The sequence below is a fragment of the Ipomoea nil genome, unplaced genomic scaffold, assembly GCF_001879475.1.
Source record: "Ipomoea nil cultivar Tokyo-kokei standard unplaced genomic scaffold, Asagao_1.1 scaffold0873, whole genome shotgun sequence".
Lineage (NCBI taxonomy): Eukaryota > Viridiplantae > Streptophyta > Magnoliopsida > Solanales > Convolvulaceae > Ipomoea > Ipomoea nil.
This window is the reverse complement of record NW_017617301.1, coordinates 407,345-427,970: the sequence shown is the minus strand read 5'-3', so window position 1 is coordinate 427,970 and position 20,626 is coordinate 407,345. Positions and strand designations below refer to the sequence as shown.

Sequence of the window (20,626 nt, the reverse complement as noted above, 5' to 3'; positions counted from 1 at the left end):
CTGCGGGGCCGTGTCAGAGCTATATGCGCTGACCCTCATGTATGGGCATGTGATTGGTCCTGTGGCGCCAACAAAGTGTGCTATACGATGAGATGCAAGGGATTGATGATATGACTGTTATAGAAACGTGACCATAGAGCTCTTGCTAGTAATGCTTAATTGTGATTATTGGTTGTGCTTATCTATGACTGTTTCCTATGTGAGAATTGTATATGCTTGGTTATGACTGTAGACTGTGTGTACCCCTATTTGTCGAGTCGGTTCCCTGATTTGAAAGCTAGAGTCTCTTAGGATATATCTTCATGCTTCGAAATGACTTTTCGTATATCTATATATATCTCTATATGTATTGTATTTCAACGCGTTGGAGTGGGTTACCAGCATCTCTCGCTGAACAGATATATTTGGCTTTCAGGCACAGAAGAATAAGTCACTGGAGAGCGCTAGTACTCGGAACGTAGAAGTAGTTAGCTCCCTTTCGGCCTGCGTGCCATATTATGCATTTACATTATTGAGGATATTAGTTAGTTAGCCTGTGCACCTGGGTTCTCCAGCTCAGGTGTGGCATAGCACCCCGTACACTTGTATTATGTTTTGGGATTTAATGAGATAATACCTTTATTTTATAAGTTTTAAATGTCTTAAAAATCAGGGGTGTTACAGTTGGTATCAGAGCCTAAGTTTGACCCTAGGAAAGACTCTTAAGACCGGACTTTAAGACATTAAGCTTGAACTCTAGATATTTAGGAACATAGGACTCAGGAATCTTAGGACGCGCGGTGAGATCGTGAAACCTACACATAACCTCCTCTCACTTTATCCCTCTCTAATATTAGGAATCCCTTCCCCACTTATTATATCAAGATTGAAACACAAAATAATATCGACCTTTAATCGCCAGGAATGGCACCCAAGAAGAAACAGTCAGGAGCACCGGGACACCCCTCTCAAGAAATCTTGACTCAAGCCCTACAACGCCTGACCCAAATTGCCCAGGCACTAAATACTATCGTACCCCAACCTCTGCCAACAGACGGGAACTTGGAAATCCACCACCAAGTCTCGGCACATCAACCACCCACCCTCTCGGGAGACGAAGACCCCACAACCCTCGAGGAATGGATTGAGACATTCGACAAGGTATTCAGGGCGACCCAATGCCCCGAACGCCACCGGGTCAGGATAGCCTCCTTCTATTTCAAGCACGAGGCCGACAACTGGTGGGCCCGCGAGGGGCCTACGTACGAGCAAGACCCCGGATTCAACTGGGAGAACTTAAAGACGCAGTTACGAGAACAGTTCTACCCCAACCACCTGAAGGCCGCCATGTGCGAGGAATTCCTCAATCTAAGACAGGGGACGGCCCCGGTCTCAGAATACTACCGACGATTCTGCCAACTGGCTCGCCTCGCCCCCGAACTAGTACCCACCGAAGGGATCAAAGTCAGGAAATTCCTAACGGGCCTTAAGCCCGAACACCAGAGGTCCTTGGCCGCCCAACAACCAAAGACCCTCGGAGAGGCCTATGCCAAGGCGTGTCAGCTACAACAGGTAGCGGACCCGCCTCCAGGGATGCAACTGGGGTATAAAAGGAAACCCGAAGGAAGTCGTCCAATTCTCGCCAAGGAAGCTAAGAACCTCAAAGCCGCCCCACTTGACCAAACCATCGCGCCGACTACCCGGGGGAGAATCCTCACCCTAAGCAAGGCCAGGATCGGAGATAGCAACATAGTCTCCGGAACCTTCCTAGTGCACGCCACCCCAGCTGTCATATTATTCGACTCAGGGGCTACCAACTCGTTTATAGCAACCGAGTTCGCCGCCCAACTCGGTCTTAACGCCACCACCAAGGTCCGACTTCAAGTCAAGGTGGCCTCAGGCGAGGTCATAAAATGTGATCGCATGTACGAGCATGTAATGATCACCATTCAGGGAGTGGAATTTCCCAGTAACCTGATCCAGTTTCAATTGGATGGGATGCAAGTAATCTTGGGCATGGATTGGCTAGGGAAGTTCCAAGCGCAAATCCTGTGCGGAGAGCAGAAAGTGGTCCTACGAGGGCCAAACGGTAAGAGGGTGTCGTACCGCAGTGCCCGCCAGGATCCAGGGATCAAGCTGATAAACATGATGAAAATTAAGAAGTATCTGGGCCAAGGAAACGAGGCCTTCTTATGCTCAGTCGAAGACCTCAACGCCAAAACACCCGAACCACAAGCCATCCCAGTGGTGAACGAGTTCACCGACGTCTTCCCAGACGAGATTCCCGGGGCACCCCCGACCAGAGAGGTCGAGTTCACCATAGACCTCATGCCGGGCGCCGCCCCAATCTCTAAACCACCCTACCGGCTAGCACCAAAGGAAATGAAGGAATTGAAGACACAACTCCAAGAACTGCTAGATAAGGGTTACATTCGGCCCAGCACCTCCCCATGGGGAGCACCGGTACTATTCGTTAAGAAGAAGGATGGGAGCATGCGCCTGTGCATCGACTACCGAGAACTCAACCAAGTTACTATAAAGAATAAGTACCCCCTTCCCCGAATAGATGACTTATTCGACCAACTCAAAGGGGCAGGGGTGTTCTCGAAGATCGACCTAAGATCCGGATATCACCAGATCCAAGTGGCCAAACCGGACATCCAGAAAACGGCCTTCCGGACACGTTACGGCCACTACGAGTTTACCGTAATGCCTTTCGGCCTCACTAACGCGCCTGCCATATTCATGGACCTCATGAATCGAGTATTCCGACCTCACCTGGATGACTTCGTCATCGTGTTCATCGACGACATCCTAGTCCACTCCCGAAATAAAGAAGAACATGAGAAGCACCTACGCATATCTCTGCAAACCCTCAGGGAGAATCAACTCTACGCTAAATTCTCCAAGTGCGAATTCTGGCAAGACAGCGTAGCCTTCTTGGGCCACGTGATAACTAAGGAAGGGATTAGAGTGGACCCCGCTAAGGTTCGCACCGTAAAAGAATGGACCACGCCGAACTCACTCTCGGAAGTCCGAAGCTTCCTAGGTCTAGCAGGCTACTACAGGAGATTCGTATCCGACTTCACCAAGATAGCCCAACCCCTCATTAAGCTCATGAAAAAGGAAACCCCCTTCCGTTGGGACAACGACTGCATCTCGGCCTTCCAAGCGTTAAAGGATAAACTAACCACTGCACCCGTGCTAGCCATACCCTCCGGATCGGAAGGGTTTGAAGTCTACAGCGACGCATCCAAGAAGGGGTTGGGATGCGTACTAATGCAAAATGGCAAGGTAATAGCTTACGCATCCAGGCAACTCAAAACCCACGAAGAAAATTACCCCACCCATGACCTCGAGCTATCCGCTATCGTATTCGCACTGAAAATTTGGAGGCACTACCTGTATGGAGTACAATGCAAGATCTACACCGACCATAAGAGCCTGAAGTACATTTTTACTCAGAAGGACCTAAACATGAGACAACGAAGATGGCTGGAACTCATAAAGGACTACGACCTAGACATTCAATACCACGAGGGAAAAGCCAACGTGGTGGCAGATGCCCTAAGCCGGAAGACAAACCACTCCCTTAACACCACGTGGGTCTTACCGGACCATCTGTACAGGGACTTCCAAAGGCTACACTTGGAAATAATAGGGCAGGGACAAACTCGCCCCAATGCCTATCTACTCAACACACAGGCCGTGCCCACCCTCTTCGAGGAAATCAAATCAGGACAACAACAGGACCCGGAACTGGATAAAATCCGCCGCGACCTGACTCGAGGGAAAGAGGGCCCCTTCGAAGCACACCCAGACGGCAGCCCCGCTACAAAGGGAGGTGGTGTGTACCCTCAACGCACCCCCACTTGAAACAGCAGATCTTGGAGGAGGGACACAACTCCCCTTACTCCGTCCACCCAGGCGGTGACAAGTTATACCAAGACGTAAAGAAATCATTTTGGTGGCCGAATATGAAAAAGGAAGTCGCAGACTTTGTGGCCAAGTGCCTGAATTGCCAAAGGGTAAAAGCCGAACGATGCAAACCCAAGGGACTCGTACAACCCTTGAAATACCACAATGAAAATGGGATTCCATATCTATGGACTTCGTCGGAGGGCTACCCCCAACAAAAACCGGTAAGGATAAAATCTGGGTCATAGTGGATCGACTCACCAAGACAGCGCGGTTCATTGCCATGAAAGAAACATGGACGATGACGCAACTAGCCCAAGCTTACGTAAACCGGGTAGTGAAATACCACGGAGTTCCCCGAAACATTGTGTCCGACCGAGATTCCAAGTTCCTCTCGCAATTCTGGAAATCACTACAAGCGGCGTTGGGGACGCGACTGAAGCTAAGCACGGCCTTTCACCCCACCACAGACGGCCAAACCGAAAGAACCATCCAAACCCTCGAAGACATGCTAAGAGCCTGCGCGCTCGACTTCCGAGGAACGTGGGAAGAACACCTAGACCTCATCGAGTTCTCGTACAACAACAGCTACCACGCGAGCATTCGCATGGCACCATATGAAGCACTGTATGGTCAGAGATGTAGAACCCCATTATGCTGGGAAGATATGGTCAACCCAGTAACACTGGGCCCCCAATACCTACAAGACACCATAGCTAAGGTCAAACGCATCCAGGAAAGGATGAAGGCCGCCCAAGACCGCCAGAAGTCGTACGCCGACCTAAAAAGGAAGCGAGCCGAATTCAGCCTCGGGGACAAGATCTGGCTAAGGATCTCGCCCACTCGAGGGGTGATGAGGTTCGGGAGGAAAGGAAAACTCAGCCCCCGGTTCATCGGCCCGTACGAAATCGTGGAGAGAATCGGAGACTTGGCCTACCGTCTCGCCTTACCCGCCGAGCTAGAACGAGTACACAACGTGTTCCACGTATCTCAGCTAAAGAAATACATACACGATCCAAGCCACGTACTCCAACACGAGACCGTGGACCTCGACGAGTCCCTAGTATACGAAGAGAAACCCGTAAGAATCCTGGACACCAAAACAAGAAAAACCCGGAACCGAGTCGTGGAAATGGTAAAGGTTCTCTGGACCAACCACGGGACCGAGGAAGCCACATGGGAACTTAAAGACACAATGAAGGAGCGGTACCCCGAGCTGTTCACTCCAGGTAACTAAGGGAAAACTTTCCTTTCTTTTTGTCACCCAGGGCCAAGCTTCGGGGACGAAGCTTTCTGTTAAGGGGGGGAGAGTGTAACACCCCGTGTTACGGACCCTAAAACCAACTGATTAATTAATTAATTAATTAATAACCCAGGAGAAAGAATAAATTATAATGGTTAATTAAGGAAAAAGACCACCATAGCCCATGGGCCCAATTATATAAACCCAACCCCTAAACCCAATAGGAATAAACTCTAAATAAACCCTTGGATCTATAAATAGGGAACTTAGGGAGCACCTAAAACCCCCTCCCACACGCCTAGACGCCCCATCACTCCAAGAGAGCTCCAAGAATTCCCTTAGAAGAAATCAAGAAAGCAAGAAAGCTTAAAGAAAGATCCTTCATAGCCAAGGAATTAATTAAGGCTAAGAGGTAACGCATGTCTCAACAAAACCTATTTTCATAGCTATGATTCCCCCTTATGGTTTCCCCCATATTATTGTGAATGGCGAAATTATGATGATTATTATTGATGTTGATTTGATGATTCCATGGGGAATCTTGATAATTGGGAGTTTCTTGATAATGATGATATTCTTGATGATTAATTCGGGATCCTTGATGATTATGTGTTGTTCTTGATGATTATGATGTTTTTGATGATTTATTGTATCCTTGATGATTATGTGTTGTTCCTACCGAATCTTGCAATTAGGAGACGAATTGTATTCTTGTTGATATAAAAGTGATTAGAACCCTAGGTTGTATCGTATGATATTATTCTTGGATTATCGGGTGGGGAAATCGCATGTTTGGGTGTTGATTATGATTAGAAAAGCATGATAGGTTATGTGCCGTTCGTTTATCGTATTTGATCCGTTAATTGTCTACGTGTTGTCGTTAATTACGTTGAAAAGTGTCTAAGCATGGTTTCGGGTTCCACATCGGTTCCCGGGGCGAAAAGTGATGAAAAGAGTCAGTGGGGGGTAGGTGGGGGTAGGGGACCCGCCACCTACCCGTGGCAACTTCGGGCAGTCCTGGCAGCGAGCAGCCGGCGGGCGGGCAGCTGCCCGTCGGGCACCCGCTGCCCGGAACAGTGTTGGCCGGCGGGCAGCCGGCGGGTGGACCCCCACCCACCGGCTACCCGCTGGAATTTGTTCCCCCTCGGGACCCCGGCTTCCCCGTTTGATGTTTCCCCAATCCCCGTGGTGTCCCAACGGACCCCGTTTGTCGTGCCTATGTCTAGTTTGATATTTCGGGTACCGTTCGTAGGTTTATGAGTCTATTATATTGCATGCTAGTTGAATTGGTATCCTGTTGACTTAGGTGGAAGAAGTATGAACCCCTTAGGACTATTCTTAGTACGTGATGGATCACGCATAAGGTTGTTATACGCTTTATCCCCCTTCCTAATGTGTAATGTGGGTTGCATGTGCTTGCTATGTGTTATGTGTGCGTGTTACCCCAATTCGGTTGCGATCGGATTGGTTATCCTGAGCTGCGGTTCAGAAGCCGGCTATGGTCAGATGGGAATTCCTGGCTGTAGTCGGATGACGGTATCCTGGGCTGCGGTCCAGAAGCTGGTTGTAGTCAGATGGGAATTCCTGGCTGCAATCAGGTGACATCTTTCCTGAGCTGCGGTTCAGAGGCTGGCTGTAGTCAGATGGGAATTCCTGGCTACAGTCAGATATCACACTCTCTTGGGCTGCGGTCCACTGTTTGGTTGCGATCAAACATTATGATGAGCTGCGGCTCATCGATCGGTTGCGATCGACCCCTCCGTAGTGTGAGACGGGGCAGGGTGCTGCGGGGCCGTGTCAGAGCTATATGCGCTGACCCTCATGTATGGGCATGCGATTGGTCCTGTGGCGCCAACAAAGTGTGCTATACGATGAGATGCAAGGGATTGATGATATGACTGTTATGGAAACGTGACCATAGAGCTCTTGCTAGTAATGCTTAATTGTGATTATTGGTTGTGCTTATCTATGACTGTTTCCTATGTGAGAATTGTATATGCTTGGTTATGACTGTAGACTGTGTGTACCCCTATTTGTCGAGTCGGTTCCCTGATTTGAAAGCTAGAGTCTCTTAGGATATATCTTCATGCTTCGAAATGACTTTTCGTATATCTATATATATATCTCTATATGTATTGTATTTCAACGCGTTGGAGTGGGTTACCAGCATCTCTCGCTGAACAGATATATTTGGCTTTCAGGCACAGAAGAATAAGTCACTGGAGAGCGCTAGTACTCGGAACGTAGAAGTAGTTAGCTCCCTTTCGGCCTGCGTGCCATATTATGCATTTACATTATTGAGGATATTAGTTAGTTAGCCTGTGCACCTGGGTTCTCCAGCTCAGGTGTGGCATAGCACCCCGTACACTTGTATTATGTTTTGCGATTTAATGAGATAATACCTGTATTTTATAAGTTTTAAATGTCTTAAAAATCAGGGGTGTTACACTGCTGCACTGGATGGAGCAGCAGCATGCAGAGGCGCTGCTTGCCGCAAATCAGGCACAACACCCGTCTCCTGAGCTGCACGTGGAGCCGCCGTAACAGATAATGACGGCAAACAGGAGGCAATACGCACAGGAGCCACAGACCACGGATCAGATGCATTCTCAGAGGGCAGAACCTGCGGAGCAGAAGCAGAGACAAAAGGGAACACAGATTCATCAAATCTCACGTGTCGGCAAACAAAAACCTTATTAGTGGCAAGATTCATGCAACGATAACCACGAAAAGAATCAGGATACCCTAAAAACACACAGGGAGCCGATCGATACTCAAGTTTATTTTTATTATACGGGCGTAGTAATGGAAAACAAAGACATCCGAAGACTCGCAAAAATGAATAGGAGGGAGTAGAGCGATATAGCAATTGATACGGACTAGAATTCCCCAGAACAGACGTAGGCAACCTATTAATAAGATAAACGGCGACCTCAAAAGCATACTCCCAAAACCGAATGGGAACAGAAGCTTGAGCCATTAAAGCAAGGCCAGTCTCAACGACATGACGATGTTTTCGTTCAACCCGGCCATTCTGCTCATGCGTATAGGCACAGGATTGACGATGAACAATACCAAGACTAGTGAGAGTAGTATGTAATTTTTTTATACTCTCCCCCTAAATCCGATTGTAGACACTTAATTTTGCAGGAAAAGGACCGCTCAACCATAAGACGAAAACGAGCAAAAATATCATATAAGTCCGTTTTTGCACGCATAGGAAACAACCAAGTGAAGCGAGAGAAGTCATCAACGAATAAAACAAAATATCGATAACCACTAACAGATGTAACAGGCGCAGGGCCCCATATATCGGTATAAATCAAATCAAGTACATGACGACTCGACGAACTAACACGAGGCAAGGGAAATCGAGAGGACTTCCCAAGCTGACAAGGCGAACACAAAGACGAACTAATACTTTTAACAGACGAACTAACAGGACAAGACTTCAATACTTGACCCAAGACGCGATGGTGTGGATGTCCAAGACGCTTGTGCCAAACCAAAGGAAATGCCCGAGACGCAAAGAACGCAGCAGACGCGGAAGGCGACATTGGCCACATATACAGACCCACCAGAGGTGCGGCCTTCATACAGGACCGCCTTGATTGAAGGATCCTTCACAAAGAAAACATCAGGGTGAAATTCGAAAAAGACATTATTATCGGTGGCAAACTTACGAACAGACAATAATAACGCAGAAAGAGAGGGAACATGTAAGACATTAGATAGATTAAACGAACGAGACGCAGTGGTTAACGAAGCATGACCAAGACCAGAAATAGGCAAACCTGCACCGTTTCCAACACGGAGAGTGTCCGGGCCAGTATACTCAGCCATAGAGGACATCACCGAGGCATCCGGGGTGGCGTGATCCGTAGCACCGGTGTCGGGGAACCAATCATGAGGACCCGCAGAATCAGTATCACCAGTCTGAAAAGCCATATGAGCCTGAGGAGCCGGATCATGAGCATAACGCAGAAAACATGTATGGGCAGTGTGTCCCTGGGCATTACACAACTGACACCGCGGAACATACGAGCGGCCACCACCACCGCGATTCTAACCACGACCGCGGCCACGCTGCCCACGGCCACGGCCACCCCGACCATTTCGGCCACCAGACCTGCCGCCACGCTGTACAGCCATCGCTGCCGGACCAGAAGGCCCTCCGACAGCACCATCATCCGCACATATAAACTCGTGCGCGACCAAAAAATCCGCGAGTTCAGTAAGAGAGACCGGCTCACCCGTCGTCAGAGTCGCTGCAAGAGGCCGATACTCCGAGCGCAATCCACGGAAAACATACAAATTCTTGTCATCCAACGAAACATGGCGACCGCCCAAGGCTAAGTCCTCGACTATGACCTGCGCACGACCAAGGTAGTCGGCCACGGACTCAGTCCCTTGCCGAAGATTCTGCAATTGTCCAAGCAAACGAAGAATACGGGCACGAGTGGTCGAACCAAGAGCACGCTCAATCGCCGTCCAAACCTGCCGAGACGTCGTCCGACCTACCGCATGATGCATAACCTCCTTAGAGAGAGAAGAGATTAGCTTTGAAAGGACTGCTTGGTCTTGCTGCAACCATGCCGCACGAGCAACTGATGGATCGGGCACAACAGATTCGACCACGGTAGCACCAGGAGAAACAGCGACAGCGGGAGCGACAGAAGGACAGGGATACGTGCCATCAACGAAGCCAAACAAACCTTGACCACTGAGAAAAGGCACCAATTGAGTCCGCCAGAACAAATAGTTCCGGGACGTGAGCTTCACCGAAACAGTTCGTTCGGAAGAGACAGCGGCGTTACTAGCTTGCTGATCCATCGGGAAAAAAAAAAAAAAAGGAAAAGAATAATAAAGAACCCGGGTCTCTTGATACCAGATGAATGTAGTTGTATATTAATCATCATAATCAGACACAATACAAAGGATATATAAGCAAGGAAGTAAGACTAGAGTCCTAGTCTAACACATACAAGAATAGAATTCTAGTGTACCATAAATACAAGTCCTAACAAATGGAACATAATTTTCATATAATCACGAGTTTGATCTTATTAACCTTTTGATCAACCCCGTTGTTCAAGATCATATAATATATATTATGCTTTAGAATAATGTGCATTATGAATTATAAAAAAATGCATGTTGCAGTGGACCGCGTGAAAAAAAAATTATGCTAAATGACGTTTTTTTTATATTATAGTCCACACAATAACTATTGAAGTTTTTGTCATTGTTTTTTTTATTTACTTATCCAATTAAGTTTAATATAAGAAATGATTGATCAAATAGATGAAACATAATTTTCAATAATCATAAGTTTGATTCTTATTAACCGTTTAATCAAGCTCGTTGTTCAAGATCATATAATGTATATTATGCTTTAGAATAATGTACATTATGAGTTATAAAAATGTATGTTACTAACAAAAAATTGTGTTAACGATATCATTTTTAGACTGTGATCCACACAATAACTATTGAAATTTTTGTCATTGTTGTTTTATTTATATTATTCTATTTAAATTTAATAAAAGAAATGATTGGTCAAATAAATGGAACATAATTTTTATATAATCACGAGTTTGATTCTTATTAACCTTTGATTTAATCAAGCTCGGTGTAGAAGTCATATAATTTACATAAAACAGGTTTTGATCTGATTAAACATCTTTTTGTTTATTTTGATCTGATCAAAATCTATTAACAAAAGTTACTTTTTCGATATCTCTCTATATATTGGTCTGATGTCATTATTAAATGAGACGGAGAAGTATATGTAATACTGTATGCTGTATAGTATATATTTATATATATACAACAAGAAGGAATCTGATTGTTTAGATTCTAAGGCGAGTCGCTTTTTCGTGCTGAATAAAAATGGGGAATGTTAATGGGAGAGAAGAAGATGGCGGTGGTGGCAACAGCCCGTCCAGAGCTGAAGAGAGTGGCGCCGCCGGCGGTGGCGGTGAGGCGCCGGATAGTGCGCAGATGGATGGTGAGTTCATGGGTCAGTCTCCACCTTCCAGCCCTAGGGCTTCTCGTTCCCCTTTGATGTTCCGACCTCAGGTCTGTTAATGTAAAACTATTTTTTTATACGGGATGTTTATTATATGTATATAATTGCAGTAATTTTTCGTTTGAAATCAGTGTTTAATAAAGTAAAATAGCCTTTTTCTTTGGGAATTAGATGTAAAATTACAAAGTTTTTGATGAATTTGTTTACGGGTAGAAGGTTTTGAAATGGGATTTGTAAAGAATTAGTGTAAATACTACTTCGTATTTTTCAACCGTTTTGCTGTACAGTAATTTTTGAATTTTACGCCGGAGTGGTTAGAACTTGGGTTAGATCTGGGAAAGAAAAATGATACAAGTCTGTAATTTGAAGTTGTTGGATTAGTCGAGTGAAAAACTAGAAATGGTTGGAATTAGAAAAAGTGAAATTTATGAATTTATTTTTGTTTCGGTTTTGGAATGAATTAGGGAATTTCTGATGAAATCCAGTGAAATTTTGACTGTGTATGATATAATTTGAAGTCTGTATTGGACTATGCACAATCATTCACCTTCTTCTTCTATCTTTATATCAAGTAAGTACTGTAGTTGATCTTTCATAGGGGTATTGGCTTGATGTTAATCCTCAACTATGTTTAGCTAGCCAGTTTAGAAGAGGTGAGTATGCCGAAATTTCAAATTTCATTAACCCCTTTGATATAGTTCAGCTAATCAAAATTTGAAATTTTAAACTAAGGATCAATTGCTTGAATATAAAATGATAATGCAAAAGATTGATGCTGTGCATTCTGGTTTTGGCAATTGGTTGCTTTAGATGCCAGTGGTTCCTCTACAAAGACCTGATGAGTTGCACATCCCAAACCCTCCATGGATGCAAACTGCATCTGGATATGATGACATGTATGATGAGCAAAGGGTTCCGACAGTGATAATCTGGGGCCATGGTGGCAAGGAAGTTTCTGTGGAGGGGTCATGGGATGATTGGAAAACAAGGTATATATGTGTGTGTCAATCTATTTCCTCATTTATTTTCATTTGGATCTGACACTTGATGTTTGCAAGGGACTTAGATCTCTAGAAACTCTTTTATCAGGAAGCCTTTGCAGAGGTCAGGAAAAGATTTCACCATTATGAAAGTGCTCCCTTCAGGAGTTTATCAGTATAGGTTTATAGTTGATGGACAATGGAGGTATTCCCCTGATGTCGCGTGGATCACTGATGAAGCTGGAAATTATTACAATGTCTTGGATTTGCAGGTAAATTTTTTTCTTTTTTTTTTTTTTGGAATGGAATGGAACTTGAGATTTCTGATAGAGTTAATGGTCAATATCCGTTTCCAAATCTTTGTAGTTGTTTCTAATCAAGAAAAGGTATTGATTTTGCTCAGTTCAATATTATGCTATTCTGCTGTTAAAATCTGCAGATACCTTCTTCCCATCAATGCATCTGTTAGTCTAATGTCATGTTTTGTTGTTGTTGTTGGGTTTTTGTTTTTTCGTAAACTTAAGGTAATGGTTTACCAGTTGATATTACATTTATCCTCAGACTGTTAGTCTACAGCAAAACTGGTACTAAGTTTGCACGTTACGTATAAAACATATAGTATTACTGAATGTGTGTTGGTATATTGGTAGCAGAAATAACTGGTTCTGCTTTCTGTTGTGAAGATTATTTTGTGTTGTAGTGGAAGTGATGGTTGGTTTGCATGCGACTATGTGAGATTGAAAGTCAGTGAAGAGCCATTTATTTGTTGATTATATTTCTTTTTTGGGCTAACTACATAAATGATATTTTTTCATTCCCCACCCCCCCCCCCCCCTCCCCTTTGTTTAGAGGGGGTGGGATTGTGCACAAACTGATTGATCCTTTTTGGCACAGCATTTTTCTCCAAACTTTTGTTTGTAGTTGTTATCCTCAGTGTTGTAAAAATCGGCCTAGGCGGCGCCTAGGCGCCCCTAGGCCATTCTGCTTTCACTGTGAGGCGCCCAAAAATCGGCCGGCCGGCTAGGCGGCGAAATCAGTCAAAATCGGCTGAAATTGGTCAAAATCGGCCGAGTCGGTCAATTTTGACCGATGTCGTCTGGTCCAGCCATCCGTAGACTAGTTTGATACTTTGAATCTTTGGATGATTGAAGTATTTGAGTATTTTTATTTTTTAATATTGTTTTGATGTTATGACTTATGAATTGTCATTATTTTATTTATTTGGATATGTTATTTGATTGAATGTTGAAAACAACATCATTAAAATTGTCAAACTGCAAGTCTGCCAGTATTATTTTGGCGCCCGCCTAGGCGCTGCCCGACTAGCGCCTATTGCAACCATGGTTATCCTTATGCCGGAATAAATATCTACTCCATACCATACTAGTTTGCTAATGACAAGTTTGGTCTTCAGTAAGAAAACATGGATAATTCTTGAATTGGATTTATACTTTTTATATTTTCTTAGAGTAATCCCCTGCCATCCAGATTTGTTTGGTATGAAGGCCGGCCTGCCGATGATGTGTGAATGGGTATTGTGTTGTTTTAATTTTTATAAACGATATGGTGCTTACTGAAGTGTATGCTGGTGCAGGAGTATGTTCCGGAAGACATTCAGAGCATCTCTGGCTTTGAGCCTCCTCTATCCCCGGATTCAAGTTACAGCAGCCTCCAACTTGGAGCCGAGGACTATGCCAAGGAGCCGCCTTTAGTACCTCCCCATCTTCAGTTAACCTTGCTTAATGTTCCATCATCTCATTCAGAAATCCCGCCTCCGTTCTCGAGGCCTCAGCACGTTGTGCTTAATCATCTCTACATGCAGAGGGGTAGAAGCACCCCGTCAGTGGTTGCACTCGGTTCTACTCATAGGTTCCTCTCCAAATACGTCACCGTGGTGCTGTACAAGTCCATAGAGAGATGAGAATCCCGAGCCTCAGCTTCGATCGATCCATCATCATCTGCAATTGTCACACTACTACTACTACTGGCTGGCAACAACACTGGGAAAAAAAAAAAAAAAGATAAAAAAAAAAAGCAAAATTTGTTGAAATTCCATTCAGCATTCAAATGCCTGATAGCGAGGTGCATTTACCCTTTGTGCATTCATGTTGCCCCTATCCCACGCTCTATTTCTCTTTAGATGTGGTATCTTGAATGGTGGCACTTTTTTTTTTTTTTTTTTGACTTTTTTTTTTTTCATTTCCAAGTCAAAAATGTTGCTTTCAAGCATATTATAAAGAAAACACTTGGTCCATGTTTGTGTCTTGAACCATTTGCATGGGAATCTGATACTAAGTTCTTACTTGATAATGTGTCTTTTGGTGGAAGAAAAAATGTACATAAAATAACATTTTCTCAGGGCTTTAATCCATACTGCAATTTCTATTCCTTATTGCTTGGAAAGAGTATTTTACCCTGAAAATTCAAGCAAAATTCATTTTGCATGGTTTACAATTAAAAAAAAAAAAAAAGTTCCTTTTGTTACGATAGATTGAGTCATTCAGGTAAATTATTATGTGGATCATGGTCTGCATAGTTGTGTGACTATGAATATAAATTACATTTTTAATATATTAAAAATACATTATTTTTATACTGAATGTAGATTATTTGATAGTATATAAAATAATTTATTTTTAATACTCAAATAATATACCTTTTATATACAAATAATATACTTTTAATATATTAAAAATGAATTTTTTATTTATATCCATACAATTGTATGGACTATGGTTCATGTAATAATGTTTATTCTATTCACTAGTCACAAGGAATATATATTACCAAGGTTGGGTCCAAACACATAATGAAGGGTCCGAAAAGAAAGTGTGTGATCATTACTCAAAAGAATATCTATTATCAAGGGGAGCTTGGAATTGCACCAATTATAATGTCGACCGTGGTCCACAAAGCTTTATAGACTATGGTCCAAAACGACACACTATAATGTATTTAAACTGACAATGTCTCACATATTATTTTTATATTATCAACTGAAACTGCAATTGAATTGAAATGAAACTGTAGTTGTGTTGAAATGAAACTGCAGTGTATACAAAATGAAACTAAATAACAATTTCACATATTTAAGTGTATATTGTCAAGCAAAATTGTAGTTATATCAAAATGATATTGTAGTTGTGTTGAAATGAAACTGCAATGCATATTTAATGCCTGGACCACGGTCCACAGTATAATTTGCCTTGGATTGCCATTAGTCAAAATATATAATACTAAGAGCATCATTATCAGTTGGGAATATTAGAAGGAGAATGTAAGTGATTAGGGAAGATAAGATGTGAGGGAAGAGAAAAAAAAAAAAAAAAAAAAAAAAAAAAGGAAAACTGAATTTTAAAATAAAAAAAATAATAATACTTTATGATTGTCCTGACGCGACTGCACGCGTCCGCTGGGCACAATGGTGACAGCCTCGATTGGTATAAATTGTGGTGGGTCCCACAAATTCTGAATTATTCCAACTCTTTGCAGGAGCAACCCAATTTTCTCTCACATATACCTCTCTCCTCCATGTAAGTTCTATATTTCTTAAAAGTTGTGCATGCTCCCCAAATTCTCCTTTGATGTAGATGCTCTAAGAGAGGTTCAAAAACGCTATTAGTCCTTTTTTTGGGGGGTTACAAGAAAACCCACAATTATATTAAATGCCACATAATCATCCATGTAAGCATTAACATATTAAAATTAATTATATTAAATGTCAAGTCATCAATTTAACTTGTTTAACTTGGGAGCAACAAGTAAAAAATGATAATTGCACATTTTTTACAGGTTTAATGTTCTAATTGCACATTTTTGTTTGCACATATTTTACAGGTTTAATGTTCTAATTGCACATATTTTTGTTTGATAGTTCAATTGCACAAATTATACAAATTCAGTAGTCTATTTAACATTTTAAATGTACGTTTTATTTATAGTCCACACAGTTGTATGTACCATGGTTATCTAATAATGTTTGGTCTATTCACTAGTCACAAGGAATATCTATTACCAAGGTTGGGTCCAAACACATAATGAAGGGTCCAAACACTCAAAGAATATCTATTATCAAGGGGAGCTTGGAATTGGCATTAGTCAGAATATCTAATACTAAGAGTCAAGAGAGGCTCAAAAACGCTGTTGTATTGGTAAAATAATAATTTGCAAACCAAAGTTGCCACAGAATATAAAATCCAAGTGGTTATTCCAAAACTGTTGCGCATATATTATTGTGTTTAACAAATAGATTCACTAATACCCTAATAAGATGCAATGTAAGAAATTGTATGAAACAATTTACATGGCTGCTCTGCTACTTGCCTACTTGAAAACTGGGCAACCTTCAACCACAATCCCAGGAGCCGTTGGGCAAGATGCGAGAGGGCAGTGGTCGAGCTCCGACCCCCACCATTTCAACTCTTTATGCTCGTTCTGTAACGCGAAAAACAGCAGCACGGCCATGAAAGCCGTACCCGCATCGAGGGCAGCCGAGAGGACGTAATTGTACTTTTGCCACCACCCTTTCCTGTACTTGAACACAAAGTAGTTGAATATGAGCCCAGTCACAATCCAGCTACCTATGTTGGTGGGAGTTGCGGGCGGCATTCCCGCAAACCCGTACGAGATGACGGGAATGTTGATCAGAGGAATCCATTTCTTTTCTGGGAACATTTTGCTGAGTACCCAAACAGGCACGGGCAACACCGCTCCAATCAGGAATAGCCAAACCAGGTTCCTATACAACCCTCCCGGTCCAAACAGCCGTTTTGGCCCGATTAGTCCCCAGATCACAGACGCGTCAAAAGTGACTCGGAACTTGGGACACGTCCATGGGCTGTTGGGGCTAAGTGCGTCGGTGTCACAAATGTTTTCGATGCTACCTAGCATCCACCAGCACACCGCAAGGTTGACTACACCAGATACGAGTGTTCCCACCAGCTGAAACAATATAGAGACCGTAATTAAGAGCCATTTTATGTGTCTGGTTCGGTTAACGAGACTTGACTGAAGTTATTTTTAATCCAATTTTTCATAATATTAAATTTAGCATTAGTATACAAAATTTATATATTTAGAAACTACACTAAAAGTACTATTAAACACAAAAAAAAAAATTCAAATTTTAAAAAATACTAAAGAAAATAAACAAAGAAGAAAGATGTGGTTTGACCAATGAATAGTAAGTAGGACAGATAAAATGGGACAAAGGGAATACTTAATTACCTGAGCTACATACATGCTGCGTGGAGGAATTTTCATATAGTGCCCGAGTTTAAGGTCAGCTAAGAACGAGAGAGTGTGAATAGTGCTGATTCTCCCGTAAATTTTGAAAAGCAAGTTAGCAATAGGTTTTCCCGGAAGGATATACCCAATGATGAACTGTGCAATGATGTCATACCCCGGTTGCTGAAAATTAATGAAAACTAATTAACTTCATTCACCACACAATTAAGTGTCTTTTTTATTATAATTGCAAAATTCAGTACGTCTCTCTTTACCTGGTTTGTTGTTGCTTGAATAACACCTATAGGGAGAGAAACGACAAAAGCTAGAGCAAACGCAAAGAGTAATGCCCACCACGGAATCTGAACCGTTTCTTTCCAAACAAAGCACATAAGAAGAGAAAGGCAAGTGGCTCCTAGCAGTAAAATCAAGAACCACCATTCGGGAACTTGTTTGTAAGTCTTCATTAATTTCGTGTGTATATCCATTTTGACGTTCTGTGCAGCAGATCTCGTTTGCTTCCAAATATCACTAACAAAGAGAAGAAAACCATTTTTCAATCATTAATATTGTAATACTAGTTTATATTTATATAAATACAAATTCATCAATAAAACGAACCCAACCTGCCATTGAACAGTGCGACATGTGTCAAAGTTGCTGTAAACCTTGCAAATCCCGATCCAATAGATAGGGCGAAAAGAGGGCTAAGGTAGAGCTTGCTGTAACTCTCATAAGCAGGAACGTTCAAATCGAATTGAGGGGTCAAGACTTTAAAAGTATCGTATTTGTGGCCAGTGGACGTGAAGAGTTGATTTGAGAATATAGGGAATTTTCGGGCATCAAAAGTGTTGTATTTCCAGTAGCACAGAGGGACGATTATGTATATGAACATAACAAAACCGACAGCAACATTCAGAATCGCGGTCCAAGGTGACACCAAAGGGCTCCCGTGGTAAGCTGAAATCCCAGCCCAATCGAGTGTGAACCCACCCACGCCTAGTCCATGGTAAGAAGAGCCGATTTGCTGAGCTGTAATACTACGAGGCCACACCCAGCACACCCACGAGAAGAAGGTCAAAATTGGAAACAAGTAACCCGGTAATGTATAGTAAACGAAACTTGCCCCCATAACTAGAAGGAAAAACCGCATCCTTGTCATGCCGCTTGATTTCACCTCCGTTTCATGGAGTGCTCTGATGAACACAAAAGATTAGAAAATAAATACGAGGCCAAGTAGTAAAATAATAATAATAATAATAATAAGGCCTGCCTGAATGATACAACCATAGTGGTTGCAGCACTCCAGAAAAGCTTCATTTTTCATTCTTAAGTTTCTAGGCCTGTGACGTGATCCTAATATCCCGGGCCATAACATTGCACGTTTCTAAACTCTATAGTTAAAATTCGGTTGCATTTCCATTAAAGAAAAGCATGTTATTTTTATCTTTGTGTAAAATATCAAAGAATTGAACTTTGTTCATTCTCTTTTCACGACCACAGAATTCTTGTGGGAGAATAAAGCATCCACTAGGCAAGAGAATGAAGAAATCAAGTTCTTCCATACCAACTTGTATGTGCAATGAATGAAACCCACCAGTCCCCCATACAATTGGAAAAGAATTTGATTCTCGTTGTTGGAAAAGTAGTCCCACCCCCAAACCCCCAATCAATCAATCAAAAAAGTAGAAACTCAACTCACGGATTTGAGTAACTTCAACGCCCCACCTATTCGATCTTACACGGTTGGTTCTATGCTAAACCGCCCGCAATCCATTAAATCAAATAAGACCAGTTTAATACCAAATAGCTAGGGAGAAAATTCAATTCAGACCTGAATAAAGACACTTGAGCAAGGTTTGAAGGCCACCACATATCTACCGGATCAACAAGATACCTCCTCAACACTCCAGCCCATCCATACCCAATAAGCTGCATAAACACCAATCATACAACATTCAAAAACTGAGATTTTACAACAACAATTCATTATGTACAGTTGCCAAATTTGACACTCTTTATATTTAGTATGTTTATCGTTTCACTCCTATTCCTAGTATAAGACAAACTCATATTCTTGAGAGTAACACTGGACTGGAAAACACTAGTATATATAAAATCTGATTTAATCATAAGATATTTGATAGGGATTGATTTTGAATAAAATATATACAGAAATTGGAATAAAAAAATAGAAAAGAGTATACCTGAGTGGTCAAGACAATAATAAGGCCACAAAGGAAGCTCAAAGCCTGCTTATAATAAGCTTTCATTATAGTAATAGCTCCAATGGAGTAAGCATCACCTCCGCCAGGGGAAACGCCGCAATTAGCCATGACAGTGATAATCACGTGCTCCTTGATGTTGAAGGGGCCCGGATTGAGAGTAAAGCTCCACCGCCCAAACGGCGCGAACTTCCTCTCCGGCAGCGTCGCCGCCATGAATTTCCCGATGGGGAGCACCGAAATCTGCATGAGGATGGCGGAGATGGAGAGCGGCTGGGTCCTGTATATGAAGAAAGTGTTGAGGAAGATCAAGATTATGCATGAGGTTATGCCCAGAAACCACGCCCGGAAAGTCAAGACTGGGAGTGTGGGGTCGTCGGTCTCCGGCACCACCAGGGCTACCTCCTCCACCGGACATCTCCCCCCGGACGGCGCTGTCTTCTCGCCGGCGGTGGCGGGGTTGAGGCCGGACATTTCAACTACTATATGCTCACTGAGTCACTGTGCTGGAACTGTCTGTGATAATTTCTTGTTGTTAGCGAACAAGTTGTGTACTTATATAGAGATATAGAGAAGATACATACACCACTATAGTCTATATTGCTTGTGGGGTATAGTTTAAAAATTAATCAAAAATAGTTTTAACTTTGAAAAATCATAATCCGATTTGTACCTAATTTAATTTGATACTCCGTTACAAAAATTATTAAATTAGAGAAAATTAATTTTTTTTTTGTAGTCGAAAAACCATTTTGTAAATTATTTCAATTTCAATAGTCAAACTATCAATTTGGAAATTAACACATTTAGGAATTTTGTTATGCGGAATAGTACGTTTTCCTTTTCTTTTTTTTTTAATGGTAGAAAAATAATCAATTTTGGGAAATTTGTTTTTCATTTCTGAAATTTTCACTTGCGTGAAAATGTATTATTTTCTATAACATTCAGAAATTAACACATTTAAAATTTTTGTTATGCCGTTATGTGGAATAGTTTTCCTTTTTTTTTTTTTTTGAATGGTAAA

General features: G+C 42.4%; 3 protein-coding genes across 3 annotated transcripts; 1 reads left to right on the top strand and 2 right to left on the bottom strand.

Annotated features, from left to right (window-relative positions):
- Window positions 1-9,205: 9,205 nt before the first annotated feature.
- On the bottom strand, window positions 9,206-9,973 carry LOC109178834 (eukaryotic translation initiation factor 3 subunit F-like). The gene has a single exon (XM_019328388.1). The coding sequence runs from the start codon at window positions 9,971-9,973 to the stop codon at window positions 9,206-9,208; it is 768 nt and encodes a 255-aa protein (XP_019183933.1).
- A 951-nt stretch (window positions 9,974-10,924) lies between these two features.
- Window positions 10,925-14,509, top strand: LOC109178823 (SNF1-related protein kinase regulatory subunit beta-2). Its single transcript, XM_019328376.1, has 4 exons — window positions 10,925-11,221; window positions 11,982-12,160; window positions 12,261-12,423; window positions 13,746-14,509. The coding sequence occupies exons 1-4, from the start codon at window positions 11,033-11,035 to the stop codon at window positions 14,070-14,072; spliced, it is 858 nt and encodes a 285-aa protein (XP_019183921.1). The 5' UTR covers window positions 10,925-11,032; the 3' UTR covers window positions 14,073-14,509.
- A 1,799-nt stretch (window positions 14,510-16,308) lies between these two features.
- On the bottom strand, window positions 16,309-20,128 carry LOC109178898 (oligopeptide transporter 3). The gene is made up of 6 exons (XM_019328449.1): window positions 19,585-20,128; window positions 19,212-19,309; window positions 18,004-18,573; window positions 17,653-17,908; window positions 17,378-17,560; window positions 16,309-17,092 (listed from the first exon to the last, which is right to left on the bottom strand). The coding sequence occupies exons 1-6, from the start codon at window positions 20,074-20,076 to the stop codon at window positions 16,475-16,477; spliced, it is 2,217 nt and encodes a 738-aa protein (XP_019183994.1). The 5' UTR covers window positions 20,077-20,128; the 3' UTR covers window positions 16,309-16,474.
- Between the last annotated feature and the right edge of the window lie 498 nt (window positions 20,129-20,626).